This window comes from Larus michahellis, chromosome 8 (assembly GCF_964199755.1).
Source record: "Larus michahellis chromosome 8, bLarMic1.1, whole genome shotgun sequence".
Taxonomy (NCBI): domain Eukaryota; kingdom Metazoa; phylum Chordata; class Aves; order Charadriiformes; family Laridae; genus Larus; species Larus michahellis.
The window spans coordinates 43,971,377-43,983,738 of record NC_133903.1 but is presented as its reverse complement, the minus strand read 5'-3'; the positions used below and the strand labels follow the sequence as shown (position 1 = coordinate 43,983,738).

The 12,362-nt window shown below is 35.5% G+C and overlaps 1 protein-coding gene across 4 annotated transcripts in view; it reads left to right on the top strand.

Annotated features, from left to right (window-relative positions):
* Positions 1-11,302, top strand: part of MIGA1 (mitoguardin 1) — a 39,934-nt gene extending 28,632 nt beyond the window's left edge. For 2 of the 4 annotated variants that reach the window (XM_074598767.1, XM_074598768.1), the window contains exons 9-16: positions 4,571-4,689; positions 4,873-4,945; positions 5,265-5,351; positions 5,475-5,573; positions 5,904-6,038; positions 7,471-7,524; positions 9,096-9,212; positions 9,547-11,302. In XM_074598767.1, coding sequence (XP_074454868.1) covers positions 4,571-4,689; positions 4,873-4,945; positions 5,265-5,351; positions 5,475-5,573; positions 5,904-6,038; positions 7,471-7,524; positions 9,096-9,212; positions 9,547-9,765 — 903 coding nt within the window. In that variant the 3' untranslated portion in view covers positions 9,766-11,302. The remainder of the gene's footprint in view (positions 1-4,570; positions 4,690-4,872; positions 4,946-5,264; positions 5,352-5,474; positions 5,574-5,903; positions 6,039-7,470; positions 7,525-9,095; positions 9,213-9,546) is intronic. The other 2 variants (XM_074598770.1, XM_074598769.1) reach the window with 2 other exon arrangements.
* The last annotated feature ends 1,060 nt before the right edge of the window (positions 11,303-12,362 follow it).

Below are 12,362 nucleotides of genomic sequence, written 5' to 3'. Positions count from 1 at the left end.
AATTGAGATAAAATCGTGTTCTGAATGTGTGTTTTCCTCAAAGAAAATTTATCAGGTGTCTTGTAATATATACAAGTAAGTGTAGAAAGAGTTCCTGAAAAGGCATGAAATTCCTTCCTGTTTTCTTCCAGATATGAGGAAGAACGCACCACTCTATCATTTCAGTTTATTAAAGTACCGTCTCAAGTGTTTCAGTTAGTAATCACCAACATCTCTTCATGTTCCAGCAGCTACTTAAGTTAAAAAAAAAATAAATCTTTTAAAAGATAAAGATACCCAGAGACAGAGCTCATCAGCAGCCATTTTAATATAGCATAGTTTCTCAAAATGTAAGGAATGCTGACTGTGCCACTCAATTGACCTTTTTATTAGGAGGAGCAAGTGAGAATTCCTAAAAGATCTAGGATTGTTTATTTTTGCTACATTCACATGTATTTTGGTGGTCAACAAGGTCTTTGATGCACAGCTGAGAATTTTTTCTATTTATTAAGAAGCAACTTGTGGGTGGCAAGTGAGAGTACTGAGTCTGTTTGTTGGACCAGAGTAGTCGGGGAACCCCAGGCTTAAAAATTATTGCAAGTTCCAGAGGTTTGATGCTTTACAACAATGGTTTCAGCATCTCTTTACTAGAAGATGCAACCTTAAAGCTGAACCGTCCAATGAAAACTGATTAGTATCTGAACAAAACCAATCCATCTGGTAATCCTGAGGGGCTGCTTCGCAGCACTCTGTGTAGAGGCACAAGTTATCCCTACAAGCTTTGGAGTTTTGAAGACATACGTACTCTTGCAACATAATGAAGTGAAGTATTCACTGCGGGTCATCATAAATGTCCTGTGCAGTGGTCACCAGCAATTGCTATCTCTTTCTTGAGCCTTGAATGGATAGAAGTAAAGCTTTGCAAGACTAGATTGTTGCTATGGGGTGATTCATCTTTTCATCTCTTCTTTGTTTGCGTTTTCATATCCTTCTTCATGTGACCCCACGTGACACTGAGGAAATAGCAGATGTTCAGAGGCTGCCATGTCAGGTCCATCATCACTAACCTCTGTGTTACAACTTTCAGTAGCTATGCATGGAGCACTTTTTCATCCTTAGTGGTGTGCTAAGAGTTTCAAAATGGCAGTGGCTGGGCAAGGAAGTGTTCACTACAGAATGGCAAGAAAGGACTCGAGAAGCTTTCAAGAGTTCAACTTAGCTGTGATGACAGGATGTGGGATGCTGGGGCGTTCTGCTAACTTCTGATAAATACTGAACTGCTGTTGAGGAAAGTTAGGCGGTGCGTAGGGGTACATAGTGAGGTAAAAAGCAGGTATCTGAATACATATCATTAATGTATGCCAATTAGTATAAGGTAGTTGTACTGAACCACCTCATTTAAAACTAACCTTTCTCTTCACCTTTTTCCTCAAAGGTAACAAGTCCTTGGAGGCTTTTACATGAAAGAGTTTATTTTCCTTTTGATGTCAGCTTGAGAAGTTCTTATCTAGAAAATGTTGTATGCTTCTCAACGTTTTTGAACAGTGTATATGATTTGTCCATTCTTCCAATAGCTGAACTCTGCTATGTTAGAAATGTGGATGTGTGGATGCTCCAAAAGCATCTTCAACTGATTGAGATACCCAGAATGTTTATATAGGCAAGCTTTCACCTTATTTCATCTCAAAAAGAATGGCCGTTACTGAATGTTTGCAAGACCATTTAAAATAAAATACTGTATGTTACATATATACATATAGTTTATATCTACATATAAAATACTTGTATATAAATATATTTTTAAACACTAGAAAGCATCGAAAAAAAATCCGTGATGACTCCAGGAGCGTTATGATGCAGCTTCAGAGCTTGTGTGGAAATCACCTTTTCTAGTTAAACTTAGAGGTTGTTTTAGTTTCTGCTTTTCAGTTTGTTTCGTTTTTTTCTCCTCTTCTCTTTGTGCATGCTAAGAGAAGTCAGCAATAGAGGAATTTGCACTCCCTTTCCAAATGTTATTGGTTGGGACTAACTTCGATCTGTAATCAAAACCATCTTCTCAGCGGAAGAATAGTTATACCCTTCTCTTCCACTTAGTAGCCGGTTGATTTAACTGCTTTCTTCCTTTGTGCTCAGTAATATGCATTACAGCAGTAACACAGCTATTTTATTTCATCTGCTAGCATGAGAGGAAGTTTAAACAAATAAAAAAGCTAAATATAATCAAGGGCCTCACCCAACTGCCAGGTATCAGATTCTATGCTAATCTGTAACCACAAGGGCTGTGATCAGGCATCTCCGTGTGCTGAAGATGTTGTCATCTCAGGCTTGCTGGCAGCAGATGGAGATTACCTGCATCTCGCTGTAGAAATCACAAGTCCTAATTCAGTCACAGTCAGTCATATCTGAAGAAGGTGATCTGCCTGAAGTTCGCTAGAGAAAACTAATATAATCCCTTTTACCACAGAAATTATTATCTCCAAGAGAGGGGCAGCTGTTTACAAAGTGCGTATGTGTTCACAACCTATTTCTTCTCATGCTTTGCAAATGAAATAAAGTAAATGGAAAGTTTTATGGCTTCAGTAGTAGCTGGATCAGGTAAGAAATAAATTAGTATACTTATTTGTGTTCTGTTTTGGTCTTTATTTTGGAAAATATGTATGTATTGTTCCGCAGTTAATACTTTCTTAACCATAATGTAGAAAAACAAATTCTGGAGTAAAGATTTTTCACTTTTTCTTGTTTATACCTGTTCTAACTATTACACTATAAACACCTGTGTGTATATATACGTGTGTGTGTCTGTATATTGATTTCTCACATCGGAAAGAAATCAATATATTCCTGTTTCTTCTAGTTGGTTAAATTATTCTTTCCCATATATTTTCACATATATTTTCAATTAAAAGCTGTGTGGCTTCCTTTGTTTAGTAAGAACGTAAATTTTCAGGTGGGCTTTTTGAATTAGCGAATCCAAAACACAATTTGGAGCCATGATTAATCTTGCTAAATTGGAATAAAATCTTTGGTCTTAATAGCTGTAAATCTTTTTTAGGAAGTCAGCTTATTCTGCTCTGTTCTTCCAAGCAAAACAACTGATAAACAAATACATATTTTTTAAATGGAAATACTTTCAAGCTAGATGAGTTCTGAAAGTGTCCATTACTCATTTAAGTATAGCATTTTGTGGACCTTACAACTTTTATTCCTTCACTTATTCCCTGGCTATCATCTTGTCGCTTGAGTCTCAATTTGAGAACTCTATAGAAATCTGTATAGGAATGCAGATTGAATAGAGGTTTTTTATATTTTTGTTTTGTTTTGTTTTTACACAAACAAGTCAATTTAAGATGGAACCTGACAATTTTATGAAAGGAATTGTATGTATTTGCTTACAGTAAAGGGATACTGGTATGAGTGATTCAAAATGTCACTTTCCAGCAAATATACACCATCTAACGATGTGTGACACTTGTCAGAATACCAGCTCTGGACTGAAATCTCTGTAACTTATTCATGTGCTTAAATATTTACATGGACAAAAATAGGTATTGGCACGTGCTTGTATTCTTCTCTTTAGCAGCCAAGTCTACTTGGCCAAATTGTTGCTGTAATTGGCTCAACTGAAGTCTGTGGAGAGGGCACACTGGAAGCATACTTCTTCATGTCTTTATGAATGCCTGTATGTCCTCAGTGACAGGAAAAACTTTTCAGCATATATTTATTTGAAAATTTTAATGGAAGTTTAACATAAAGTGATATTTTAATCTGGTTTTGTTTTTTTTTTTTAGTCTTTCTAAGATACAGGGTAACTACTTCTATATAGTTCAATTAAAAAACAAAAGTTAGAATTCATTTTCTGGTCATTAACTAAACCGAGGATGTGTAAGCCTCTGATATTTTTTTTTTCTTGCATCATTAATAATATGATGTAATGCTTGTAGTGGAAATTGTAGCTAGCCATTGTTTTGTGGATTAAATATGATATCCTGTAAACAGGAGTTCTCTGTATTATTTATGTGCTTTAATTTCTTAATGTGTTTGGGGGTTTTCTTGCTCTAAAAATCTCTACGAGTTCATGTTAATTTATGTGATAACCACAGAATTAAAACAGCCAATAATGAAAACCTTATTGGGAGCCTGTAGTAAAATGCTGGATGCTCGTGCTTCGTAGGATGTGCTTTGGTAACCAGCAGGGGTATTTGCCAGTGAAATAAAACCAGGGGTGGGAGCACGTTACTATTTCCAGCTTCCTAAAGACTTGCATGATGCAATCATTCTGCTCTTTGTGTCCCGACAATTATTTTTTAACAGCTTTGAGACCCATTAGATTTGACTAGGCAAGTTAAAAACAAAGCTAAGTTGTGTCCATTTTATTAATTAAACTCCTGAAAGTTACGAAGTAACAGTCTTGTTAATAGTGTGGTGTTTCTCTTCTGTTTACTGGTTGAGTGTTGCCCCTTTGTTTTAAGCAGATGCAGAAAAAGATATATCTTTCAGTAGAATATCAAGAAAATTTCTTTAATTTGTTTTATCTTTACAAAAATTATGTTGGCAAGCTCTTTAATGAACTTAAAAAATATATTTTTTTCAGCTTACAGAGCACAGAGAGATTCGTAATACGTATGGTCTAGATTCCCTTTGCCATTGCCCATTGTATGAAGAAGCTATGCACCTAGCAGAAGAAGGCAAAATTTATTCGCGAGTCTTAAGGTACTGATTTATGTCTACTTAATTATTTCCAAGAAAAGCAAGAATTAATGTTAAATATTCTACATAGAACTCATTTTTCAGAGGTTACTTCTACCAGGTATTTTTTCTAGGAATTAGACTTAGTTGAATTTTCGTGTGCTTCTTTTTTTTATTGGTCTTTGAAAACTTTTCTATTTTATATAGGACTGAAATGTTTGAATGTCTAGGAGACAGTGACTTCCTTGCTAAGCTTCATTGTATTCGACAAGCTTTTCAGGTAAATAGTAAGGAGAGCGCTTTGTCTGTCTTGTTAAGCCTAAAGTACACAGCATTGAAACTATCAATGCACTACCTGTGTGAGCATTTTTATGACATATTCTGTAATTAAATATTTTCTTGTTGCTTTTACATTGCTGTAATTCTAAAATGGGACATATTTGCAGAGGAGTTGCTTTGGAACCTTTGCACCAACGGTTTATTAGGAACTTGCCAACTATGTTAGTGGTTATAATTATATTAAATTTGATAGACGTGTTTAAGGTCACTTTGTATAACCTGTGAATTAATACGTTTATATTTTCTGAAACCTTTTCTAGATAATTCTTTCAGAAACAGCAAACAGAATATTTCTTGCTGAGAGTGGAAGAAAAATTTTGTCTGCTTTAATTGTGAGAGCACGAAAGGTAAAAGCCTTTTTTAACTAGTGCTTTATTGTTAATGTAACTTCTACCAGAAGTCACTTTCTAGTGTAAATAAACCATCTCTCTTGTTAAGTTTGCTTGATGGTCTTTGCTTTTACTTTACAGAATCCAAAGAAATTTGAAGATGTCTTTGATGAAATGATATATTTCTTGGAACAAACAGATCACTGGGATAATACTGAAATGGAACTTGCTGCTAGAGGGGTGAGTTTGAATTTCTGAAAAGTGCTTTTACCCTTCATTATGCAAGCCATAACATCTAAAAATAAATTTTTACAGTTCAGAATGGTGGGAAAGGCAGATCTTTTTTTGTTTACTTTGCTGATTTAGAGAAATGGCATCCACCACTGCAGTTTAGTACCAGAAAGCATGTAATATTTTTTTAACTTCTCCTTTACTGACAAAGTATCTTTAATATTAATTAAAAACAATTATAAATATGCATGTTAATACAGAGTTAGAATATGGGGTGTGCTGAATTCCACTGCTGAAAGAGAAACTAGGTGACTTAGATCCTGTTCTGATTTAACATAGGTGAAAAACCTGAATTTTTATGATGTCGTTCTGGACTTCATATTAATGGATTCATTTGAAGATTTAGAAAACCCACCAATATCTATACAGAATGTAGTAAATAACCGCTGGCTAAATTCCTCTTTTAAAGAAACAGTAAGTATTTATGTGTAATTTTCATAATTGTTTTTTTGTAGTACGTTACAATAAGTAGGTGGTATGATCAACATAACATCAGTGTGAGCATTCTGATATAAAATTTCAGTATATGCCGAAACTGTTCTTCCAGCGATCTGCGCTTTATGTTCTTAAAGCACAATGTAAAAATGAGAATAAATCCAACAACTGCAGGATAAAGACTGCGTATATTGTCTTAATAATTGCATTAATTTTGAAGCAAAGAAACTATACCATCCTTCATCTAAAGTCTAATTCAGCTTCCAGTATAACTGAATATATACCTGAAATATTCCTCAGAAGAAATAGATAGATTGTGTTATCAGGTTTTTCATAATAGCAATTTAAAAGTTACCAGTCTGGGCCCAAGATATACAGAACGATTGAATGTATTGGAGAAAATACTTTAACTTGTCCTGCAAAAATGAGTTTTCTCTGAGGAAGTAGAATTTTAGAAGGGAAGTTTCTTTTAGCCACATCTTAGATAACAGGTTTTGGCTGTTAGATACCAGAGATTTAGCAATAAGGCACAACGTTGCAAGCAAACAAAAGTCAATTAATGCAATAGAGGGATTCAGATGTTGGTAATATTTCACACTTTTTCAGATGTGCCTGTTTATTTGTCAAATACATCTCACCCCTCTGCTGCAGACATACAGGCTACTGCTATGGTCAGCTGGTAGAGATACTACTCTCATCCATTAATATCTATAAACAGCTAGTTTTCCTTTTATTTTTTTCCTCCAATTGAAATATACCCTCTAAAGGAAAAAAAAAAGGTAACATGCATGTATTTATTTTTGCAGTTATGTGATAACATTGTGTTTTGTGAGGAGTAAATTATCTTGCAGGACTGAAGGAGAAGCAGACCAGAGGATAGTTACAAGCTGAGGGGAGAAAAACCTATTGGTATATTGTATTTCGCTAGTCCATATTTGGACAAAACTCCTTAGCTGAATCTGAAGCTATTGCAAGAATGTTTTTGCTAAAATGAAAAAGGACATTTCAATGTGTTCACATGCTGCTGAATATCTAAAATAGTTACTTATGTCTGAGCACACACTTTGGTATATAAGAGACTGGTCCTCAGTTAAACCCAGTGAATGTTGCTAACTGTTGCAACTGCAAAATCAGGCAAGGATGCCAAATTACATTTGAATTAAACTAAAGAAAATGTTGCAAAGTAAGATCTGAGAGTAACAAATATGACTGCGTATAAAATTAGGTATTTGTATCAGCTGATATTTTATAGTTTGTGTTATCACAAGATTGAAGCTGAAGAAAATACAAATCCCTAAAATGTAGAAATACGGTATTCCGCAGATCACTTATTTTGAGATCAAAGATGATTTCTCTTATAATGAAGTTACACAGGGCTTTGGGCATTTTTATTTTTTTTTTTTACGTTTAGGCCGTGGCTTCAAGCTGTTGGTCAGTACTGAAGCAGAAAAGACAGCAAATGAAGGTAAGTTGCCTTGCAAATTATGTGGACCAAAGTTACTGAGCAGCTCCTAAGAATTTGAAGTTCTGTCCTGTAGCTTCGGCAAAATAAGTTACAGACCAACCCTTAATCCTGTAGATGTGTTAGTTTAGACGAGAGACGGCCAATTGTAGAAGTTTAGCTCATGGGGCCCTAATACTAGTTTTTTAGCAAAAATTCCTAGCTGAAAGATTTTCAACCTAGTTTAGGTCCAGTCAACGGTGGTGACAGTAATTTCTTTGGCCCCACACATGTACCTCGGACTTTTGCAGACCAAGGTCACTAATGTTGTATCTCACCTGCCAGCACTAGGATTCTCAACCCCATCTGCCTGCATCATCTCCACAGCTAGATAAAATTCATTCCTTCTCTTTACCTACCTGAAGTACCACCTTCCTCTCCAGCAGCAGGAACTCTTTTGCAGCCTCCTTCAGCCCCTTCTGCATCCTGACCTGGCACTGAAGGAACTCTGCAGATTTTGAAGTAGAACTCCTCTGCGCCACCAGCTCCTGGCTTCCCCCTTTAGAGGCTTTTATTAGATCTAGGAGGCAAATGCCCCATCTCTGTAATAGCCAGTCCAAAAGCAGAGTTGAGGCTTGCTACAGGACACCCATAGCCCTTAGGGTTTGCATACCACAGGCGAGGTGGTATGATTCTGATTCTAAGAACAGCTATTTACATCACTCCTAACTGCTGAAGACAACATTTAATTGTAAAAAAAAGTTGCTTCCAACGGCAGTCGGTATTTTGCAAAAGGTCTTCAGCTACCGTTATGTCTCAAGACTTGAGACGTTACATCCCTGCGTCAGTATGGTTGGGAATTTTATATAAATAGATCTTTTCTACACTAGTTTTATATAAAGGGATTATATCTCCAAAACAGATGTTGTAGTAACCTATTATTTTAATCTCTATTTCAATGCAGAACTACCTTACTCTGTAGTTCTTTTGCATACTGAAGTTTCATTATTTGTAAGTTTGTAAATGCGTGAGCAACTTTACTCCTTGGGACTAGTTTCATCAGTGCTGCTGGAGTCATTCAAAAGTAGATAAAGTTAAGCACCGTGGAAGGCTTTGGAATGGAGGGACTCGGACTCACTGTACCACAAGCAGTTTGATGAACTTTAAGTTTACTTATGGGCAGTTTCACATGGTATTTCACGTTCTAATTTATGATTACTTTCTATTTTTATTATTTTATAAAGTAACTGTTCTTGTAAAATTATAAATGTTTATTAGTATATAAAATTATCTGTACATTCATATATGAGATATAAATTTATACTATGTTATATTTTACGAGTACCTGTAGGTTGTAAAAGTAACAACAGGATGGACGTTTGCAGATATTTTATGTTTATAAAATGATCTGATCTGTCATATGGGAGTCAGACTAGATTGTATATACCTATTAATCTTAGAATATTTAAAATGCAAAGTACTGCCAAAGTAAAAGCTGTAGGTGTGTTAAGCTTTTCTGAAGACTTAATTTTATGTCACAGAGATTTATATTAAACTTACTGTGTAACTTTTGTCTGTGATTTTTACATCACTAGGTACCTGATGGATTTTTTGCACATTTCTATGCCATATGTGAACATATCAGCCCTGTTTTGGCGTGGGGCTTTCTGGGCCCTAGAAATTCCCTTTATGACCTATGCTGCTTCTTCAAGGTTTGCAATGTTTTTTTTAATTATCAATTATCTTAAATTAGAAAAAATATCTTCCAGATTTAAAGAAATTGGAATCTTATTTATAGGCATACATTTGCATTTTCCTGACATTAAGACTAACATTAAGAAACCATGAAAATAAATATTTTCATATCTTTTTTTTTTTAAGCCTAGAACTGTTTTGCAAAGTCTATTTTAGTGCACTTCTATCTTAGCACAAAAGAATCCATAAATGGATGTTTTTAGGAAATGCGTGAAAAAGCGTTGCATGCTTTTTTTCTTCTTGTAAGTGAACACAAGTTTTTCCTTTTTTTTTTTTTTTTTTCCCCACTAGGATCAAGTGCTTTTCTTCCTCAAAGACATTTTTGACTTTGAAAAGGTGAGATACTCATCTATGGAGAGTTTGGCTGAAGATCTTATGCAATTATTAATCCGACACACGGAACTTTTAATGGCTTATCTTGGAGCAGATTCACTAAGACATGTCAGTTCTTGTGTAAGTGGTCATGAGCACGTCGTGACCAGCGGGCTCTTAGAAGCAAAAGTACAGTAAGCTTAAAATCCATGAGAAGTGAGATGGAGTGCGCTCTGACGTACTCCTTCCCACCTTTCTCTCTAACCCCGAAGCTATGGTCGCTGTTAGTGAGCAAGCATCTGAAAATGTATCATGTCACTAAGTGTGGAAAAGGACTCAGGGAGGTTAAACGTACATCTGCGAAAAGAACTGGTGAGCATATTACTGTATATACCTAAATTAAATTTGCAGCTCAGCTGGCACTGTATTTATACTTAATGTATCCCAAAGCTTTTTTCTGTAATATTTGGGTAAAGTTTATTTATGAAATACTGTACTTTTGCACAGATAATTTGTAAGTGAAGCTGATGGAGTTGTTTACTTTAAAGGCTTACAGTACAAAATGTTCATTACAGAGTCTCCAAATCATTGTGTGTCTAGGTCTAGCAGGTGTTTGGACTGGGGTATGTGCAGTCTCTGATTCATGTGACCCGTGCAATAAAGTAATCACACTTACAAAATCAAACATGTTGCCACTGCCCTGAAATTACATTTGTGTGGGTGTAAGCACTCATTTTGTACTACCGTGTAACAGAGTGATGTAGGGAATGCAGGCACCGTTTGGGCTGGAATCACCTCCAGTATGCATTTTTTACTTTTTTTTTTTTTTTAGTATCTAAACATCATGAAAGTGTTTTAGAGCATTTACTTATATTCAAAAAGCTATGCTAGCTTCATCAATTAATTTATGACTTTTCCTTTTTCTAAAACTGTTAGTAATTTATCTTGTGATCGTAAATAAACTAATACCATTCTCAGCTCATATGTAGCATTTCAAGATCTATTTTTAAATAAGAATGTATGGTGAGATTTGTTAATCATGAAACGGAATCAAAGGCAGTGTTTTATAATTAAAAGCATTTCTGTCTTCCTCCCTTCCTTGTAGGAAGTCAGGTATCTGTTTAAGAGCAAATTTAAGCAATTGTGGCCACGTACGTACAATGCAAAACTGTGGCTCAGATAGGGAACCCTGAACTTTAGCTAGGAGCACAGCACACTAAGGAGGCAGGAGGGAGCTTGCAGTAACGTTTTTTTCCTGTGCTAAAGGTAATAAGTAATGATGATCTATAATCTTTGAATTTCTGTAAAGTGCAACAATGTTTCATGGTTCTCTTAGGCTTTTAAACTACCCTTAGATACGCTTTGCCACACAAAGCCAGCCCACGGGAATCTATCTTGGGTCAAGGAATAGAGTGTAAGTAATTACAGAGTAATTCTAAATATTCAAATACTTAAGAAGCATGTTGTTAAAACCTAGTATATTGAAACAAACTTTGATTAGAAATATTTCAACTTTTTTTGCAAACAGAACCCAAAACAATGATGCTTGAAAAAGAGGGCCTGTGTAATTCCATAGATTTTACTGAAGCCGACGTTTTGCTCCTTTGTTGTGCTCATTTGAATAAATATGAAAATGATGAAAATGTGTCATATGACTTGTGTGAAATGCCAACTGACTGTATTTTATTTAAAAAAAAAAAAGTATACTTCTATGTGTAATAAAACAGAAGTTCCAAATGCTGCTGTTGGCTTCTTCCACTATTGAAGTTGCTGAACGTGGCCCCATGCTCCAACCTACACTTTTTTCTCTGCAAAGTATGTCTTCCGTACCAGAATGGGAAGGTTTTTTCACCCATCTCACTTAGCTTAAACATACTTACCTCCCTCATCATACCACTCCAAAGTATCTGTATTTTGGCAGCTTTTTGTGAGTCTATGAATGAAATTATATGGAACAATAACGTGTCTCGTTGGGTTCAGAATTAATAGGAATAGCTGGAAAAAGAAGTACCAGAGCCAAGGGCATGTTCCACAGCAAATGCGGGAGGTTGCAGTGTGTCAAAGGAAACTGTCTGCTGTGGTTTGTCTGGTCTAATAAAATGGTGTGAAGAAAATGACACCTTAACATTTAAAACAGAAAAACAAAAATGCACTTTTTCACAGAAGTAAATGTGTATTTAAGTGATTGATTTTCATATTATTTATAAAAAGCTCTTGAAGAAAGTGCAACAGCATTGCACGAGATTATAAATGTTTCCAGATAGTTTAAGTCACTCTTCTGTTGAAACTTGAAAGGATTTTTTTAAACAAAAGAATTAACAAGGTCTAATGAAACACCAAAATATTTGGAAAACGGGTAAGAACCTGATAACATCTGTCTTAAACAAATGTGTGCCTTTAAATCAGGAGCAATTCCATGCTCTCGTAAGTCCATAGAATCAGGTTGGAAATTGGACAGATGTATTTCCCATCCAAAATAAGGATTACAGTATCTGGTTGCTGTAAGGTACCACCAACAAATACTTGATTCAGAAACAGTTAAGAAAGGAAGAAAGAAATAGAGAAAGAGGGGAAGGGGGAAAAAGAGAGAGGAAGAGGAAAGGTGCAGGTACATGTGGGGAGGCTTTTGATCTCCTCTGGGTCTCTTTGGACCTTTTTCCAAAAAGCATTCACATCTTCAGTCCTTCCTAACTCCGGAGACGGAGCTGTACGTTTGAACAGCAGACAGCTGTCTCCTTGCAACACAGAACTGGAATCAGTTCTCTTATAACCTAAGGTTCGGGCACTTTTGCTGG